The sequence below is a fragment of the Hibiscus syriacus genome, unplaced genomic scaffold (assembly GCF_006381635.1).
Source record: "Hibiscus syriacus cultivar Baekdansim isolate YM2019G1 unplaced genomic scaffold, ASM638163v2 tig00111029_pilon, whole genome shotgun sequence".
NCBI classification, from domain to species: domain Eukaryota; kingdom Viridiplantae; phylum Streptophyta; class Magnoliopsida; order Malvales; family Malvaceae; genus Hibiscus; species Hibiscus syriacus.
In genome coordinates, this window is record NW_024062962.1 from 117,557 (window position 1) to 137,403 (window position 19,847).

A 19,847-nucleotide genomic window follows, 5' to 3' on the forward strand; every position below is an offset into this window, starting at 1 on the left:
TATCATTTTGTAGACCAAAAGAAAGGTCTAATTCTATTTCCCTTTGAAGTGCATCGGTACACTCTACAGAGTATCAATGCATCCCTTAATATGTGCATCGATGTACTATCCATGCATCGATGCACTAATTGCATTCGATGTTTCCATTTTTAAGGGGTGCATCGATGTATTTCCTGTGCATCGATACACACTGAACAATTTCTGGAAATTTACCCTTGATGCATCGGTACAGGTTGAATATGTACCGTTGCACTAGCCTATAATTCCAATTTTTTTGCACGGAAATCACTCAACTTAGCTCAATTGTGCCATAATTCAACCCATTTCATATCCTTAACTTACCTACTCTTACTTAAACCAATTAATACACATTTATCACATCTTAAACCTCAAAATCCTATCCACCCATGTGATTTAAAAATTAAACTCAATTTTTCAACATGTTCTAAATCCACTTCTAACACCTCATATCTCTTAATTAAATCATTGACAAGTCAAATTCAACTTCAAAATATACTAACTCTCTCTATTTCAATAATTCACTTAAAAACTCTTCATATTTAATCCTTCGTAACTCATTCATTTTGAAGTTTCAACATGCTTTAATCTCTAAATAATCTTTTTTATCACCCCAATAATCAAAACTAAGCTTAAAACTCAGGAATTAACCAGTTGAAATTAAACCTGAAATTAAACTTACCTTTGCTATTGAGCTTACGGGAAGAGAAGAATAAGAAGGTTGAACCAAAGTCTGTAGACTTTTCTATTTTCTTCCCTCTCTTTCCATGTGCCATCTCCTATACAAAGGAGAAATAAAAATATTTCTTACGAAATTACTATTATACCCTTCAAAATTTCCACAATTACCATTTAATATAACACTGGATTTTTCTATTTAAGTCATTGAACTTTTAACTTGTTTCAAAATTGAGCACAAAGTTTCCAAAAATTATTTTTTAGTCACTAACTCTGATTTGGGATGTTACAGTGTAGATATCGATCGAGAGCAATGTCCGGACAAGTTGACAAGTAATAGTCATTGAGAAGAGATAAGAGATCGGTATTGACTAATGAGGTCAGGTGAGTGCATCTTATTTGAATATAGGATTATATGGAAATTTGATTTGTGATGAGTCTATTTCCACTAAGTCTAGTGCATGAAGCCATAAACATAAGAGTGTGAATGACATGAAATGTATGCATGCTTGATTATATGAGTGGATATGTTCTAGTATGTGCTATGTGGTTTATATGAGTATAAAAGATAAGTCATGAGATAAGATTTATGCGATATATGAAAATGAAAATATATGAATATGAAGAGTTATAAGAGAACAAATATAAGTTATATGATAATGAAATACAAGACTAGGTGAATATATGGTTATAAGATAAAATATGTAATAATAGGAGAATATGATGAAAGTGAATTCCTGAGTAAACATGTGTAAAGGTCATATGAAAAATAAAAACATGAGTTAGATAAGTACATAGTGGTATGATCAATTATGAGAATTAGTGTATTAGAGTTATATGATTTATGGACAATTGAAGAAAACTAGATAATATTGAATTATAGAATGAACTGAGAATAATATATCACTTAGGAAGCTTGAATATAAAGTGATGACATGCACATATAATATAAGATATATGTTTATAAATATGATATAGGTTATGTAATATAAGTGCATGCCAAGAAATAAAGAATAAGATATATGATACGATATAAACTATATTATGAATTAGTGATGTAAGAATGCGATATAAATATGCAATAAAAGTTATGTGTTATGTGATAAATATGAACATATCAGAACAAGAGATAAGATAAGTGACTTTATGATAGAAGCTATATGACCATGAATGATGTAAATAAGAATAAAGTGCTATGTAACTATGAGTATTTTAATATGTATATATGTGATGTGATATATGAGGTCATATGAAATATTATATGACTACGTGATTATATAAAAAAGAATATAAGTACATGTGAATTATATGGAAATGAACTACGTGACTGGATATGATCTTATGAAAATTGATAATGAGCTTTGTGAAAGAGCTATGAGATTATGTGTATATATGATAAGAATATGTGAATGTATAATAACATGCATATTACTGCCCATGTTATTTGTCATGAGAGCTAGAGGTACAGTTGGCATGCCAAGAGTCGAGGGTCTACGCGGTACTTCGGGACATATATGTATTCTTTGGAACATGTGTGAGGCCTTTTGAGACACATACTTGATCCTTGGCATATGTATATGATTCTTAAGGAATTTCTATGTGGTCCTTAGGGACATCTTATATGGCACTTCGGTGCATTTCTACGCGGCACTAAGGTGCAATTCTACGTGGCACTTCGGTGCATTTATATGAGTTGTGATGACATCATTAGTGCACAACCTCTATACACTCACATAATTATAGTTCTCACATATGTACATGGGCTAACAAAAAGATAATAATAAACATATGATATATGATGCATATGCTTTTGGTGAAATGAATTGTATTATATGATTTAAATGATGATATGTGTATTGCGATTTTAAATGAGTCATGTTGGTTAAAAACGTTAGGTACAAAAGGATATGATTACAAGATATAAATAATAATCATATTGATAGTGAAACAATGTTAATGATGGAAATGATGAATGATGTGTATATGTGTACATTTGATTGTATGTAATGTTATATTGTTTTGTGTGTGATAACATGATATGGTATGTTCATGCATGGTTAAGTGGTTAGAGTTACCTTTATGCATTAATACCTCACTAAGTCATCGACTTACCACACATAAGTTTGAAAAGCGAGAAGAGAAGTAAAGAGGAGCAAGACATGTTAGCATCTTCCTTACGAATATCATATCATAAACATGGTAAATATATGTGTTTTGTTTTATAGAATTTAGTTGGCATGTAGTTACAAGATTTGTATCGAATATGCTCTGATCGGTTTGTAAAACAATTTGATTGTATTTATTAATGTAAAGTATTCATTTTCTCAAATGATGAATTTAAGAGTTTGGTGGATTTGTAAAGAACAGAGTTTTGAAAAGTCAATGTGACACCTCAGACTCGGATTCGGGTCGGATACGGGTTGGGGGTGTTACAATCCAACCCAAAAACTCACCAAAAATAGCAGGTCGGATATCCAACCCAAAAATTTAGATATTTTCACTTAAATTTCTGACAATTTTAAATAAACCAACGGATCAATGAACTAGATCATTTGAATTAAGTATTTTTAAACAACCCTAATAAAAAGTAAATAGATTAACATAACCCAAAAAAATAACTAATTAGAACCGGGCCCCTTACGTTTTTATAAATAAATTTATCAAATCTTATCACATAGAAATGATACTTTATCATGTGTAGTGATAACTTATTCATATATTTAATGATAAGTTCTCTACATTACAATAATAAGTTATCATCAAATGAAGTGATAGGTCGGTGTAATGCTGCAAAAACGCATTGAAAAGGGTGAGAAACTCAACTTTATCTTTTTCTCTCTCTATTGTATATTTATATTTAATTAAAATGGCAGCCTTTTAAATTTATTTTGTCTACTGTCTTCGTTGAACTCCAAAGCATGAACTCGAACCGCAGACCCTAGAAAATCAGTCCTAGTAAGAACCGATTTTTCTACCTTAAACCCTCCACTAACTTCCATCAAACGCCGCCGTTTCAACCACCACTTTTCCTCCATTTTTGATTCAATCCCCGATTTCTCGCTTTCCCTCTATTTGTTTGAATTCAAAAACCCTAATTTTTGAATTCTCGATCGGATAAGAAGAAATGTCGTCTCTTAGCAGGGAATTAGTGTTTTTGATTCTTCAATTCCTGGAAGAAGAAAAATTCAAGGAGACTGTTCATAGGTAAGCTTGAAAATTCATTTTCATTTTATTTATTTGTTACGTTTTTGTTCCTAATGTCGTTTTGATGGGAGTTTGTTCTCGGTTTGGTTAAAAATTACAGGTTAGAGCAAGAGTCGGGCTTCTTCTTCAACATGAAATACTTCGAAGAGAAAGCTCTCGCCGGAGAATGGGACGAAGTTGAGAAATACCTCTCCGGGTTCACTAAAGTTGACGATAATCGATATTCAATGAAGATTTTTTTTGAGATCAGAAAACAGAAGTATCTAGAAGCTCTGGACCGGTAATTTATTCTTTTTTTTTCTTTTTCTTTTTGCTTAATTAAATTGAATGATATGAGATTTGCTTTGACATGATAATACTGTTGTTTTGGTTTTTGTTTTATTTCAGCCATGATAGAGCTAGAGCTGTTGAAATTTTGGCGAAAGATTTGAAGGTTTTCTCCACATTCAATGAAGAACTTTATAAGGAAATTACGCTGCTTTTAACTATGGAGAACTTTAGGTAATTAATATTGTGGAAAATTTGATGAGTGGCCTTGGATGTAGAATTTATGCAATTTAAGACTTATGGGTTTGACAAAATGTAGGCAAAACGAGCAGTTATCGAAGTATGGTGATACTAAATCAGCTCGGAGCATAATGCTGGTCGAGCTTAAGAAACTAATAGAAGCGAATCCCTTGTTCCGTGAAAAGCTTGTTTTCCCAACATTGAAAGCTTCTCGATTGCGAACTTTGATCAATCAAAGGTATTTTTGAAAAAAAAATCTGTTACATGGCTTTTTTTAGTTGTAATTATTATAAATGGATGATGTATCTAACTCATTGTTTATTTGCAGTTTGAATTGGCAACACCAGCTGTGTAAGAACCCTAGGTCCAATCCTGATATCAAAACCTTATTCACTGATCATAGTTGTTCACCTCTAAATGGGGCTCGGGCACCTACTCCAGTAACTTTTCCAGTTGCAGCAGTTGCTAAGCCTTCCACTTATGCTCCACTTGGAGCGCATAGTGGGGTATGATCTTAATGTGTACCTTTGTTCCGAGTTATAGATGTTCTTGATGCATGTTTCTTGTGCTGGTGTTCAAAATTTCTTTTGTTTCATGTTACTGTATTGCAGCCATTTCCTCCAGCAGCAGCTGCAAATGCTAATGCTTTAGCTGGCTGGATGGCAAATGCCAATCATTCTTCACCAGTCCAACCTGCTGTCATTGCTGCTTCTGCTTCATCACTGCCTGTTCCTCAAAATCAAGGTAAAATTGAAGGGTTTTTTTTTGTAATTGGCATTTTGGCAGATGCGTACATAATGATAGTCCAACATCCAAGTAATCATCTGTAAGGAGGGAATGAGGGATACTTTTCTGTTCCTATATTTTCCCTCAGATAATAGAATTTTCATTGACTTAAATCGGATTACATTTATGCTTTGTGTTTTATGCTCTCTGTTTGTATTATTCTTAACGACCTTTATTTAAGGGGAGTTAAAGGACTCCAGAACTTGGGTTGTATATACTACTTAAACTTGCTTTAAGTACATTTTGCTTAGTCTTAAATTTTGATATGGTTTTGTCAGCTGTTAAAATAATATATCCTAGAACACCACCGGTTGAGCATTACTAACCTGCTTTGATTTAATTGTTACTGCAGCTTCAGGTTTGAAACATCCGAGAACACCAGATACACTTGGAATGACCGAATATGGAAGCTCTGATCACGAGCAACTAATGAAACGGTTGCGGTCTGTGCAATCTGTTGATGAGGTAGATCTTTAAGATCTCATATTCTTCATAGCAGTTCTTTATATTTCCTACATGTGTTGCAACTATTCTGTGGTATATGATCATCAATATGAATTTTTCTTATTAATCTGTCCAGGTCACGTATCCTGCTCCTTCTCAACAAGCTTCATGGTCACTTGATGACCTACCCAGATCTGTTGCTTGTACCATTCACCAAGGATCCAATGTGACAAGCATGGATTTCCATCCTTCTCATCATACGCTACTTACTGGTAAAATCAATGACAACTGTACAAACCATCTTTGTCTTATTGATTCTAGATCAAATTCATTACTTCAGTTTTGTTGCATGGATTGTGTTTTCTTATCTTGCTTTATGCACTTCCTAAATAGTTGGTTGTAGCAACGGTGAAATTTCGTTATGGGAAGTTGGTACGCGAGAGAGGTTGGTGTCAAAACCTTTCAAGATATGGGATCTGGCTGCTTGTTCTGTTACATTTCAGGTCAATACTCACTGAAAAAATTGATATGTTACTACTGAAGATTGTAGCATTACTGATACAATTTATTTGCATATTATTTCAATAATTGTAGTTTTAATATTCAAATTTGTTTCTGTTACTTGTGAAATTGTCTATCTCCTTTAAAATATTTCTCCTCTATCAAAACTATTCATCAAGTAGAAACAATGTTCTGCTGATTCAACTCACTGATTTTTTTCCCTTCACATGTATTCCTATCTTATTTAAAATGCTTATACTTCGACTTCTGGAATGCTGGAATTTGGCAAAATACATCTGATAGAATTATAATTGAGTCTCTTTCAGGATAGTATTGTCAAAGATTCATACATGTCTGTAAGCCGTGTTGCTTGGAGTCCAGATGGAAATTTGATCGGTATGAGCTGTAAGAGTGATTTTCCTCTACTATGTCCTATTTTGGGCTTCTATATTGAACTTTTCTTTTTGCAGGAGTTGCATTTATGAAACATCTTGTTCACTTGCATGCGTATCAAGGGTCGCATGATCTACGACAACATCTAGAGGCATGTTCTGATTCATTTTCTTATTCTTTGCTTAAAAGGGCATTAGTCTTGCACACAATCTGATAATTGCCATCATATTTGTGTAGATTGATGCCCATGTGGGTGGTGTAAACGATTTAGCTTTCTCTCTTCCAAACAAAAAGCTCTGTGTTGTCACTTGTGGAGATGATAAGTTAATAAAGGTGATAAAGTGAATAAATAGACTGTTTATTCTTTTTTTCTTTGAACTTCACGTGTTCTCAATTTCAGTAATGGTTATAGGTGTGGGATTTGGCTGGAAGTAAGCTTTTTAACTTTGAAGGTCACGAAGCACCTGTTTATTCTGTTTGCCCTCACCAGAAGGAAACTGTTCAGGTATACTTTTTTTTAGTCCTTTCTATAATCAGGAGATGATTCATGCTTTAAGGGAAAGTATTTTGTTGTGGACAAGCCGGTATTTGGATATAGAACTACTTTGTATGTGCTGCAATTGGTTATTATCTGTTGGTCAAGAAACCTTGTGATGAAAATTTTGTGTACTCTAATCTTGTGATAAGAACATAGAGCAGCAGTTACATCACATTAGTAACATGGAAAACTACTAGATCTGTAACATCACATGAGTAACATGGACAACTATTAAATCTGTGCCATCCTAATTTTGGAGAAATTTGTGTATAATAGATGTCGTGTGCAGGAGTTCCTTCTCTAGATAAGATTAGAAGGAACTGGTGCTTGTGCATGTTTTGTCATAACCTTTCTAGAAGTATAGGAAAAACATATTGCATCTGTTGTATTTGTCACTATATTTGATCTGTTTCACAATTGGTTGATCGGCTTTTATCATGACTGAGCTTGATAAATGAGTTATGGAATAGACAATAGTTTATTTCTCCAATTGTGAATTGGTTTTGAATGAAGTTTCGGTTATGTTGTAGTTTATATTCTCAACTGCTGTAGATGGCAAAATCAAGGCTTGGTTGTATGACAATATGGGTTCTAGGGTTGACTATGATGCTCCTGGACAGTGGTGTACCACGATGCTCTACAGTGCTGATGGTAATAGGTATGTGGACGAAATTCAAAAAGTAGCATCTAAAATGTTGGTCTTAGAATTTTCCTGATGCTACAGATCTCCTAAGCTGTATATGAATGGTAATAAATTAACTATCATGTGTCTAATGCCAGACTATTCTCTTGTGGCACAAGTAAGGACGGGGATTCATTCTTGGTTGAATGGAATGAAAGTGAAGGGAAAATAAAGAGGATGTATTCTGGTTTTAGAAAGAATGCTAATGGTGTGGTACAATTTGACACCACAAGGAATCGTTTTTTAGCCGTTGGTGATGATAGCCAGATTAAGTTTTGGCATATGGATAATACAAATATTCTCACCAGCACTGAAGCTGAAGGAGGGCTACCGGTCAGCATCTCATTTTTCATTTGACCTTCCTATTTTTACATCTTTTATCGATTGAAGAACTTATACTGTGATTTCAATTGGGTTATCTTACTTGATATTGGGATGGTAGAGTCTTCCCCGATTGAGATTCAACAAGGAAGGAAATTTGCTTGTTGTTACTACAGCAGATAATGGATTCAAGGTTCTTGCAAATACCAATGGTCTTAGAGCCTTAAGGGTAATGGAGGCTCGATCTTATGAAGCATCTAGAACACCACTTGAGATGAAGGTTATATGTTTTCATCATAATTCCATCACATTACTATTTTTTTTGAAGTTAAATTATGAACTTATGCTCTTGCTTGTACCTTGGGTACAAGTATCGGTCCGGTTGTTAGCAAAGTAGAATGTGTAGACAGCCTTGCCAGGCCTACTCCTAGTCTTGTATGCTGCAATATACTAAGCCTTATCCTCTGTTGATATATTATGGTTTGGTTAGAGAATGTGTGTCATTTGCTCTGCCCATATTAAAGAACATAGAAGATTATTAAAACAAAGTTGAGAGGTTTCATAGACCTATTGATCATTGGAGTTCAGTTTGCTTGTCACTGATTCAATTTTACTAGTTTTTTCGAACTGACATCTAAGTCGAGTTAAAATATCTTGTAGAATGGAGTTGAACTGATGACTAGAGGCATGGAAAAGCCAAGGAATATGGAACATGTGCCTGATAAAACCAAACCCTGGGAACTAACTGAGATTGTTGACCCCACACATTGTCGAACAGTCACCATGCCAGATAACTTGGAATCTGCTAGCAAGGTTTTCCTTCAATGTTTTTCTTTCTTTCATTTCTCTCTATTTTTTAACATTATCTTTTAGAAATGTCTTATTCATTTTATCATTTTCTATCAATATTTAATTTCATGTATATCAAGGTGGCTAGACTTCTTTACACAAATTCTGGTGTCGGGGTTCTTGCTCTTGGAACAAATGGGGTTCAAAAGCTTTGGAAATGGAGTCGCTGTGATCAAAATCCTACTGGCAAGGTGATTTATTCTCTGGAGGCATTGATATATTTATACATTGAAATATACATGCAAATTTACATAGTCCATATGCCAGTTTTTTACTTATGATATTGGTAGAAAAGTTTCCATGCATAATCTTTTTTCTTTTGTGGTTTTGTAGGCTACTGCTAGCATTGGTCCACAACTTTGGCAACCTAACAGTGGACTTCTTATGACTAATGATGTCCCTGAAAATTCTGAAGATGCAGTTCCATGCATAGCACTGTCGAAGAATGACTCCTACGTAATGTCTGCATCTGGTGGAAAGGTTTCGTTATTTAATATGATGACATTCAAGGTAAATCAATGTGCATTTTTTAATATAAAATAAGAATATTGAAAAATCAATAGTAAAATTTTTGAGCTAGCTAAGGATTAAGAACCTGAACGGAACTGTTCGGCTCTCTGGTTCACGGTTCAAGCTTATTAAAAAATATGAAAAAGAGAAGAAATTAATAGTAGTTAAAATTTTTAATATAAAATAAGAATATTGAAAAATCAAAACAAATTAAGAAAAAAGTATATTCACAAGATCCAAGCACGAATATAATGATAAAGACAAATTTTAAAATTAAACCTTTGTCCATTTTTTTTGTTTCTTGGTTCTGATTTTCTTTCCGACAGTTCTTGTGTTTTCCTAGTTTCCAGCATCAATCTGTGGTTGAACTGCCAATCCAATAGGTTGATTTAACCGGTCTGATTTGGGTTTTAAACTACTGGAGCTAGCATGGAGTTTCAACCTTAATTCTGTCTTCAATGATCTTTTACTTGATATGAAGTTGAATTGATTTGCAGGTAATGACAACTTTTATGGCACCTCCTCCAGCTTCAACATTCTTGGCATTTCATCCGCAAGATAATAATATCATAGCAATCGGAATGGATGACTCGGCCATCCATATTTACAATGTCAGGGTGGATGAGGTAGATTATTTAAGTATATATTTGTATCTTTCATCGATAGAATTATCTTTGGATATTTAACACAAAAAGAGGTGCATTTTTAATTTTAGGTCAAAACAAAATTAAAGGGTCATCAAAAGCGCATCAGCGGTTTAGCATTTTCCACCAGCCTTAACATCCTGGTTTCTTCTGGTGCTGATGCTCAGGTATGCTACATCATCATACTCCTGTCTGGTTTTTGTGGTTGTACCTTCCATTATTAATAACAAAAATGCGGTTAACGTTGAAGAGTTCAGATGATACTTCTTTCTGCATTTGTTTTCTTTTGATACTTGAGCTCAGGAGTCAGGGGTGAGCATTCAGTTACGGTTATGTATTTGATATGGGTATAGTCAATTTTTATGAAATGTTTGCATTCAAATGGAGAATGCTACCTCCATACCTACCTGTCTGAATTATGTATAGGGTACAGGTGTTGGACATGGATTCTTGAAGATGAGTAGTTGGAGTAACATAGCAAGAAATGAAAATAATTGATTTCAGTTGACTGAAAAGGAACTTCTTTCTGACATTATGCTGTAGCCATTTTTGATGGCGATTGGTTTTTATCATTGTTCTACTGCTGATTCTATTCCTTCTATTTTGCAGATTTTCTTTTGGAACACTGATAACTGGGAAAAGATAAAATCAGTTACACTTCCATTGCCTGCTGGAAAGGATCCTCAGGTGACACTCGAGTTCAATTTCACTCTGACCAAGTTCGGTTGTTAGTGTGCCATGAAACACAACTTGCAATATATGATGCTAGCAAGATGGAATACATTCGGCAGGTAAAATGCTATGACACCTTATGTAATGAATTTCTACTTTCTTTTACATCGCAGTGGACAAATTCTTACCACCTGATTTTATGTTGCAGTGGATGCCACAAGAAGTACTTTCTTCATCTATATCGTGTGCAGTATATTCCTGCAATAGCCAGCTAGTATATGCTACTTTTACTGATGGTAACATTGGAGTATTTGATGCTGATAGTTTAAGACTCAGATGTCGTATCGCACCATCTGCGTATATCTCTCCTGCATCATCAAACAGGTACAGCCTATATCACTGTCATTTGCTTCAGGTTTACTCATTTATTTTCTATTGATAGAGAGTTTTATTGACTGTGATGCGTAGGGCTGTGCAGAACTCGGTTAAGCTGAGTTAACCAAATTGCTCAATATTTGGTTAATTTGGCTTGGTCAGTTTGGTTTTTGGTTGAATGAGTCGGTTTAAATATGTTAATCCAGACTATTGTTGGTTTATATAATTGATAACCGAACTGATTGAATTAACCAACTTGCTTTAAGAAAGTTTTGCATGGAACATGCACCTGAGATCTTACATCTGATTTTGGTATTTTATTATGACAGCCAAACCGTGCACCCACTCGTGGTTGTGTCACACCCGCAGGAAGCCAATCAAATAGCTGTAGGATTGACGAATGGTGCTGTTAAAGTTATAGAACCCTCGGAAGCGGAGAGGAAGTGGGGACTTCATGTGCCTGTCGATAATGGAACAGAGAATGGCAGGACTGCTACATCATCTACCACTAACACCTCTGAACAGGTACAGCGATGAGCTTCCGACACTTGATTTGTAAGGCATCAATGTATAATTTGTAGTTGGTTGTCCATTTTCTGTCTAATTATATGTTTGAACATAGGGAAACCATGTTTAGATCTGAACAAAGAAATAGTCTTTATGTATGTATATCGGACACTAATCTCTTTGATAAACATGACATTCAGTTACGGTTGCATATTATTCGAATTCAGATTCGACTGTCAGGTGTTTAACATGAGTGTGTTATTTTTTTAGGCTTAATTGAAAAAGAAGTCCTCAAACTGTATCTATTGTTTGTTCTAGGTGCTTAAAGTTTTTTTTTTGTTAAAGTAGGTGTTTAACGTTTTTTCTGTTATCATTTAAGGTATCTAAATTTTATGTTTTAAAAATAAAAAAAACCCAAATCTTCGGATTCTCAAATCACTTGAAGGGTTGGAGATTTGTTGGCGAGCGGAGGTTCGAAAGGTGCAGTTTTGGTTCGGGTTGTGGTGTAATCTCATTAACAGTGACAAATAGGTGATAGCTGGAATAAAAAAATTGTTCTCATGCGATGAGTTTTGTGATTAAATTCTATAATCATTCTATTTTAGGCGATAATGTTCGACTGCAATTGGTGGCCGGCCGGTGTGAGTATATGATGATAGAAGAGAGGAGATAATAGGCGGTGGTTGATTTTATGAAAGCATATATGATTTAGAATTTAGGGATTTTGAGTAATTTAAGGATTTTAGGTATTTTAAAAAATTAATAATTTTACTTTAAAAAAATAGTTGGGAAGATAAACTCAAATTCGTCTGATTAGTTCATTTATTTGACTGAAAAATAATCTGAATCTCATACTGCAAATTAATTATTTATATCGAGGCAGTATCATTTTTAATTATTTGAATTTGAAGTAACAACTCAACATGAGTCTCTTCTTTTCCTCACACTCGATATATTTTGTCACGTCAAAATTATTTTTATATGTTAATATTTTATTTTATACATCATTCAATAAATTTTTATATCGTATATTATTTCTATTTTTAAATTAATTATTTAAATTTAATTTATTAATCGATTAATCTGAATCAAATATTATAAATATTTATCACGTAACTATTCTTTCAATTTAGTGTACTTAATTCACAATATCAAGTGTATAACTATTTAGTCTTTCACTTTTTATACGAGAAAACTTTAATTTGAGATTATAAATAATAAATATTAAGATTTAAATTTATAAATAATAAATTTATAAAAATGAACAAATACCATGTGATTGACAACAATATCATTTTGGTGTTGATTGTTGATCGTCGATATTAATTATTTTTCTTTTCTTTTATTATAGTACATTTTCGCTTTTTCCCATTGTTTTTAAATTTGTAATTAACTCAACCTTTATGGTATATTTTCCTGTCTTTATGACACGTCTTCGGTCATTTGGCTATTATTTTCGTTTATTATTTTTCTTAATGTTAGATTTGACATCTCTACGACTGATCAATATGACACTTATCGTTTTCACGTCGATCTTCCTTATTTTGAACCCTCATATTGGATTTAGTTACACAATTTGCGTTCGCGGATAGTTTTTTCATGTCGTTTGATTATGACTTGTAGTTTGTCGATAATCTTTTAATAATTTGATCTTTTTTTGTTGTTTGTTTGCCGATGCGATAAGATCTATTCGTGTCTACCTTTCATTCAAGCTTATTTAGTTATATTTTTTAACATTTTCCTTGCATGGTCATTGCATTATCTTAAATAGCTAGTTTTCTTATTTTAATGATTATAGAAAAATATTCTTACTATATTTTTAATGAATATTATGATTGTAATATTTTATTATAATTAATATATTTTTAATTCTTAATAAAATTAGCTCCTTCCATTAAAAAATTAAAAAATAAATATCATCGCTACCGATGAACATGAACCTAAGTCAATTAATTATACATACTATTAGGGATTATCTATATTTGCAGGTTGCACACGTGACCTCGATGCAATTGCTTCTCTTGGCTTATAATGGTAAGTACTTAATAATTTTCTTAACAAAATTACTCTTAACTTCATTCTTATAAAATTTAGTAAAAAACATATGTTGAAAAAAATAAATTAGTGATGTGAGAAAAAAGATTTATTATATAAATAATTGAAGATGTTCGAACAATATCAGAAGAAGTCGTTAACTACTACAATTATTTTCGATGAAATTAATCAGCAGATGTTAACGACTTGTCCTCAAAAGTGTTCCCAATAACCAACTTTCAATTTTTTTTTAAAAAAAATCTAAAGTAAATATAGTCTCCTATAGATGATTTTCACAAAAGATAATTATAACAATCGATGATTTTTCCGATACAGCTCAAACGTCACTAATTCTTAAAATAATTCACTTTCATGCTGACATTTCTAATATTTTTCATTATTATTTTTTTTGGATAATTTAAGATAATTATAATATAATATTTATTCATAATTTTTCTTAATAATTGTATACATAATCTACAAATATAATTGCTCAAACTCATGAATGTAAGAAGAACAACATTCATTTTAATATGAGACACTCATTTTTTTTCCTTTTCCTTTTCTTAGATGCATAAGTTAAAAAAACGTAGTATAATTTAAAGTTAAAAAACGATATAAATGAACGCGATAAAATATTATGAACGAAATAATATTCTTTTATTACGTTCAACCTAAAATATTATTATATTTTTATAATATTTTCGATCACGTTCGTTTCTATTATTTGTTAGAATTAGAGATATCATAAAAATCATATAGTTTATTTCCATTTTTTTTTGGTGAATTCAAACAGTGTATTAGAGAGAGAGAGAGAGAGAGACTTTTATTTGGAAGTTGTCTTTACCAAATGTCAAAATTAAGAATCGTGGTAGAGTAAAAAAAAAGTACAAAACATAATCCCCAAAATCTTTGTGCAAACGTGAAAAGGAAAAAATGGAAGACAATGCAGAGTTGGAGTCGGTCCTTCCCTACCTACCGTTTCAAATTGGATCTTCGAGTCGTCTGTTATGGCCATCCAAAGTGGTTGATGCTCTAGAGGCGATGTCTAAAGGTCCTGATCACAGCCGAGTCCACTCCGGCGAAGTCCTCTCCATCGCCATTTCCGACATCAGAGCTTCTCTTTCCCTCGCCGAGCCCCTCGCTCCCTCTGCCCCTCAAGGATACGCCCTCTTCTTCGACGAGGTATGGAAGTGGTTGTTTGGTTTAGGATTTTTCTTTTCGTTTTTGGTTTACTTGTTCCTGGAATGAATTTTCGGCGCAGCTCATATCCAGAGCCGACTCCACAAATTGGTTTAAGGATGATATTCCTAAATTAGCCGATCTGCTACTGCGTTTGCCTTTCCTTATAGACCTTCACTATCAGAATACGCGGCCTTATGGATACGGTCTCCGCATATTGGGTCCGCAGCAACCAGGCGTGGTGCTTCTCTCCCAGGTGTATTTTTTTTGTATTTGTCTCTTCTATTATTAATGCTATACTAATACTTACTCGCCTGCTTAATTCAGAAGTCTCATGCTTGAATTTGATTCATATCTAATCTACATCTCAGGAGTTGATCGCCGCTCTACTTGCATGCTCTTGTTTTGTTTGTTTCCAATCTCTGATAGAGGTCCAAGACATCTGCCAACCATCAACTTTGATCAATTGTTTGCGTATGTCAACTCTCTTTTGCAACTTGTCTTGCTATCAATCATCACTTCTCCTCATTAGTTTCTGCTTGTGCTGTTGTTCATCTTTGCTCCCTCTTCTTCAATCTGACGCATTTACCCTGCACGTTGCCACTTGGAAATTTTACTTTCAAACATGGACAGACGCAGGATTTTTGTTAGGGGGTGCGGACTTAGGAACTTATATTAGGAATTTAGGGCGTATGAAATTATAAAATTTCAGGGGGTGCAAAATTAAATTATCAGTAGAAAATACAAAGAAAATACCTAAGGAATTTGAAATTTCCAGGGGGTGAGAACGCACCTCCAAGAACCCCTCGGTCCATCCCTGCTTTCAAAGCTTCCTTTTTCTCTTCTTATATTCAAAACACTAAATGAACGCTATATGTACATGTACATATTCTCAGGAGTCTCTATGAAAGTTATAGTGAGAGCCAAGAAAATAAGTTGAGGTGCATTGTGCACTATTTCCAAAGGATATGTTTGCAAATGCCTACAGGATCTGTCTCATTTGAGCGCAAGCTTCTCTCTTTAGGACACCATCCTTTGCAATCATGCCTTTCTTATCCAGATGCTGATTTTTGGACCAAATCAACTATCCCTCTGTGCCCTTTTCAGGTAACAGTTCGACTTATAGAACATATTTATAAACTCAAATTTCAATATTACAACTTGGCCTGTCTTTTTCTGTACCGACATCCTATCATTGTGGTGAGCCAATCCTTCTGTTATCTGTCTATAACGATACAGGTTCACAGCTCAGGTTTAATAGAAGATCACGCTATTGGGACACTTGAAGTGGATTTTGCAAACAAATATCTAGGAGGTGGTGCTCTAAATAGGGGCTGTGTGCAGGTATGACTTTTCTTTTTCGCTTCATTGACACTGTTAGTTGTCTACTACTGTTCCATTTTTTTTCTCTTGATTCTTTCACCTTTTAATCTATCAATTATTTCCAAAAACATTGTTTACTGGTTGATTGTTTTCCAAACTTTTAATAGGAAGAAATTCGCTTCATGATCAATCCCGAACTGATTGCTGGCATGCTGTTCTTGCCTTCGATGGCAGACAATGAAGCTATAGAAATTGTCGGAACAGAGAGGTTCTCTGACTATACAGGGTATAAACTGTAAGCCTGTAAAGAGATCTGGTAGCATTGAGTATTTCATTTTATATGATATGCATGTAGTGCAGTTACTCGCATATAATAGTGCCTGAAGTATACAAACTTCTATTTGGGTTTTCATATAAATTTATCATGCTGTAAAAGTCATGAAACTCATGTTGCATGGGTTCTGTATCTGTTTGATGACTAACTGTCTTTACTCTCCCATTTTTTTTAGTTGACTTATGATAATGATACCATTTTAGCTAGTGTAGGTATGCCTCTTCATTTCGGTTTACTGGTGACTATGTGGACAAAAGGAATGTTGATTCCCTTGGAAGACGTAAAACCAGAATTGTTGCCATAGATGCTTTGTGCAGTCCAAGAATGAAGCAGTACAAACTTAATTACCTTCTTCGGTATGTAAATTTTTGGTTTTGATTCACATTTATGTTATACCAGGTTTGTAGAAAAATGAATAGTAAAACAGATGACAGCCGGTAGGACAGAAAATTACTATTAAGTTTCCAGATGGGACTGATGGTGCTTTAAGAACACTGCATCGAGACTTAACCCAAATTTAAGAAAGAAATCAACCTAGTACAGAGCAATTTTGTTCCTCTAGACAGAAAAGCTTTTTCTGCAAATATGCATGAAGTAAAGAGCTTTAGGAAAATTTTGCACTACCCTTGTCTACGAGGATTGTGTGTTGCAATAACGTATTGGATCTTTATAAGCAACTTTTGTGAACGAAGAATGTCTATTTTATGTCAATCACATTTATGGATTTACATGTATGCAACTATGCATGCAATATGCTGGATAAAAGCTTTCGTAATAGATAATGTGAAACTTCTGAGATTTGTTTCTATAAGCATATTGATTAGATTTTAAACATTTATTTTTTTCCAATTTAATTCATATATGGTCCGACCTATATCTTTGTGTGTTTGGCAGGGAGACTAATAAGGCATTCTGTGGCTTTTTGTATCAATCAAAGTATATCCAGTACAAGAGACTGTTCAAGATCATGAACTCAGTGCAGGTCAGCTTGATCGAGAAAATAAATATGATGGTGACATATCTGGGGCAGAGTTTGGTAAAGTACCGTAGAGGTTCTTGCACTGAAGTGCAGAGTGCATTTTGGTCCCTATACTTTTAAAACAAGCAAAAAAGTCCTTGTACATCAGAAAATGATCAAAGTTATTATTTTTGTTGTTGAAAAACAAAACTGTTAATTTTATGAAATAGACTTGATTAAATGATGTGGAATCAATTTAAAATATAACGCCGCATTTTTAAGCGACCTGACATGTTCATTCCAATCCCCTGTAGTTTAACCTGAACAGTTTTAATTAAATGCAACGATTTTAGGTTAAGTTACAATGGGCCAAGTGAACATGTCATATTACTCAAAATGCCACACCGTATTTTAAACTAATGTCACATCATTTGATTAAGACCACATCTTAAAATTAATAGTTCTTTTCTCCCAACTGTTACAAAAATGACTATTTTGCTCATTTTTCTAATGTGTAGGGGCATTAGTGTTTAATCTAAAAGTAAAAGGACCGATATGTATTCTGCACTACAGTATGGGGGACCTGTACAGTTCTTTTACCTCAAACTTTTGCTGCTACTTGCGACTGTTATACCTCTAATGTTGTGTTTATTTCCCTAATTGCTAATCCCTGAAAACATATTTTTTCATAAAAGTCCTGTTATATGGGTTCTCTTCTGGTTAATTTGGATTTGCTCTTATATCAAGTTGCATGTTAATCGTTACTTTCCTGTATTATAGTTAAATGAAGCTTCTTTTCTGCCTGTTGAGACAAATGGAGAATTTAGGACAGAGGAGCTTGGAAAGTCTGATGAGAAATGTGTTCAATTAAAGGACCCCGAAAATTATGTCGGGATAGCAACGGGAAATTGGGGCTGTGGTGCATTTGGAGGAGATTCCGAACTGAAGGCCATGATTCAATGGCTTGCCGCTTCTCAGGTAGTTATTCTGTCCTTACAGCTTTCATATTAGATGCTAATGTCCTCAAAAGTTAAGGCTCTTGCGAATAACTAAATACTGTACACCTGTGATGTAAAGTAGGATTTTTTTATTTACATTTCCATGCATTTTTCTATTGTTTCTTTGAAATTGATCTTTCCCTTCCTGATTACATTTGTTTCAGGCTTTAAGACCCTTCATCTCATACTACACTTTTGGTCTGGAGGTACTGCAAAGTCTTGACCAGGTACTGCTTGTTCTTGTTAGATTAGAAGCATCATGATAGATGAGATTTCTTGTATTCATTATCAAGGGTCTTTATCATGTTATTTTGCTACCTTAAATTATACTTTGTGCTTGGTAAGTTCAACTCTGGTCATTAGAATAATCAGAGCTCTGTTTTACAAGTTTTACGTAATTTCTTTCGCTTTTTTTATATTCCTTTGTTACTGTTGCATGGCTTTGAACCCTGTGAATTCATCCTTAAAAACTTATCTTTTTCAATATTTAGTTGGTGCATTAATAAGAACTCTTTTGTTGTGGCATCACATGGCAGGTGACTCAGTGGATTCTATCGCATAAATGGAATGTTGGAGACCTTTGGAACATTTTGGTAGAATACTCATCCCAGAAACTGAGGGGAGAAACAAACGTTGGCTTCTTTACTTGGCTTCTACCTTCTTTGCGGAAATAATACAATGAAATTTGTGATGCTTAAATTTTTTATTTTTTTGGTGGGATTCTGCTGAGTTTAACTTATGTGAAATTTATGTATCTAGACCGACCACATGCAACTCTTACCTGGGCCAACAATAGCTCCCATTTTAGCTAAAGCCAATGGATTATAATATTCCATGGGTAAACTAGGAAGCCTGAGTTTAACTTATGTGAAATTTACGTATCTATGCAGCTTGGTGCCTCCCTAGCCCCTAATTATTCTTTTAGCAAGTCTTTTTGTATTTGACATATTGCTCCTATCTAGGACTGATAAGAAAACCCCGAAACCGACAGATTTCGATCCTATTGAGTTGAGTTTTCTTTAGAACCGAGTTTAGGGTAGGTCCGTGTGGGTAATGTGAAGAAAGTATCCGATTTGTCTTGAGATAATTACATGGTTGACTTGGTGACTCACCATTCTTTGATATGGCATATCCACTTCAAGAAAGGGTCATAGTTTTGGTTTTCCTCACATTTGAAGGAACTTTTAAAACCTCCAGCTTCCAGGGATTCAACACCAAATCCAACTCCTAGATGTTATTGTCTCCTATTCTATTACTAGCTATAAAACCAATTCATAGGGTTTTTTTAAGACCATCTCTCTATTTTGTCAATAAAATATATATAATTATGTTGGAATAGGGACGAGTTTACATTTTGAATCTCGCGGTGGATAGTTCAGAGCTGGATGA

The 19,847-nt window shown here is 33.9% G+C and overlaps 2 protein-coding genes across 2 annotated transcripts; both read left to right on the plus strand.

The window, feature by feature from the left end:
* Window positions 1-3,589: 3,589 nt before the first annotated feature.
* LOC120151219 (topless-related protein 2-like) lies at window positions 3,590-11,745 on the plus strand. Its single transcript, XM_039163735.1, is given in 25 exon segments — window positions 3,590-3,900; window positions 4,001-4,180; window positions 4,288-4,401; window positions 4,487-4,645; window positions 4,736-4,913; window positions 5,019-5,151; window positions 5,546-5,658; window positions 5,774-5,909; window positions 6,031-6,140; window positions 6,465-6,534; window positions 6,609-6,682; window positions 6,769-6,864; window positions 6,944-7,036; window positions 7,600-7,727; window positions 7,850-8,084; window positions 8,194-8,352; window positions 8,733-8,885; window positions 9,002-9,112; window positions 9,255-9,431; window positions 9,929-10,057; window positions 10,147-10,242; window positions 10,685-10,757; window positions 10,760-10,866; window positions 10,956-11,131; window positions 11,452-11,745. Coding segments are annotated over 25 exon segments (3,288 nt in total). The 5' UTR covers window positions 3,590-3,820; the 3' UTR covers window positions 11,660-11,745.
* Window positions 11,746-14,570: 2,825 nt separating this feature from the next.
* On the plus strand, window positions 14,571-19,254 carry LOC120151221 (poly(ADP-ribose) glycohydrolase 1-like). Its single transcript, XM_039163737.1, is given in 12 exon segments — window positions 14,571-14,848; window positions 14,928-15,101; window positions 15,217-15,244; window positions 15,247-15,319; window positions 15,742-15,952; window positions 16,085-16,189; window positions 16,336-16,454; window positions 16,715-16,858; window positions 17,397-17,484; window positions 18,241-18,438; window positions 18,623-18,685; window positions 18,995-19,254. Coding segments are annotated over 12 exon segments (1,590 nt in total). The 5' UTR covers window positions 14,571-14,599; the 3' UTR covers window positions 19,133-19,254.
* The last annotated feature ends 593 nt before the right edge of the window (window positions 19,255-19,847 follow it).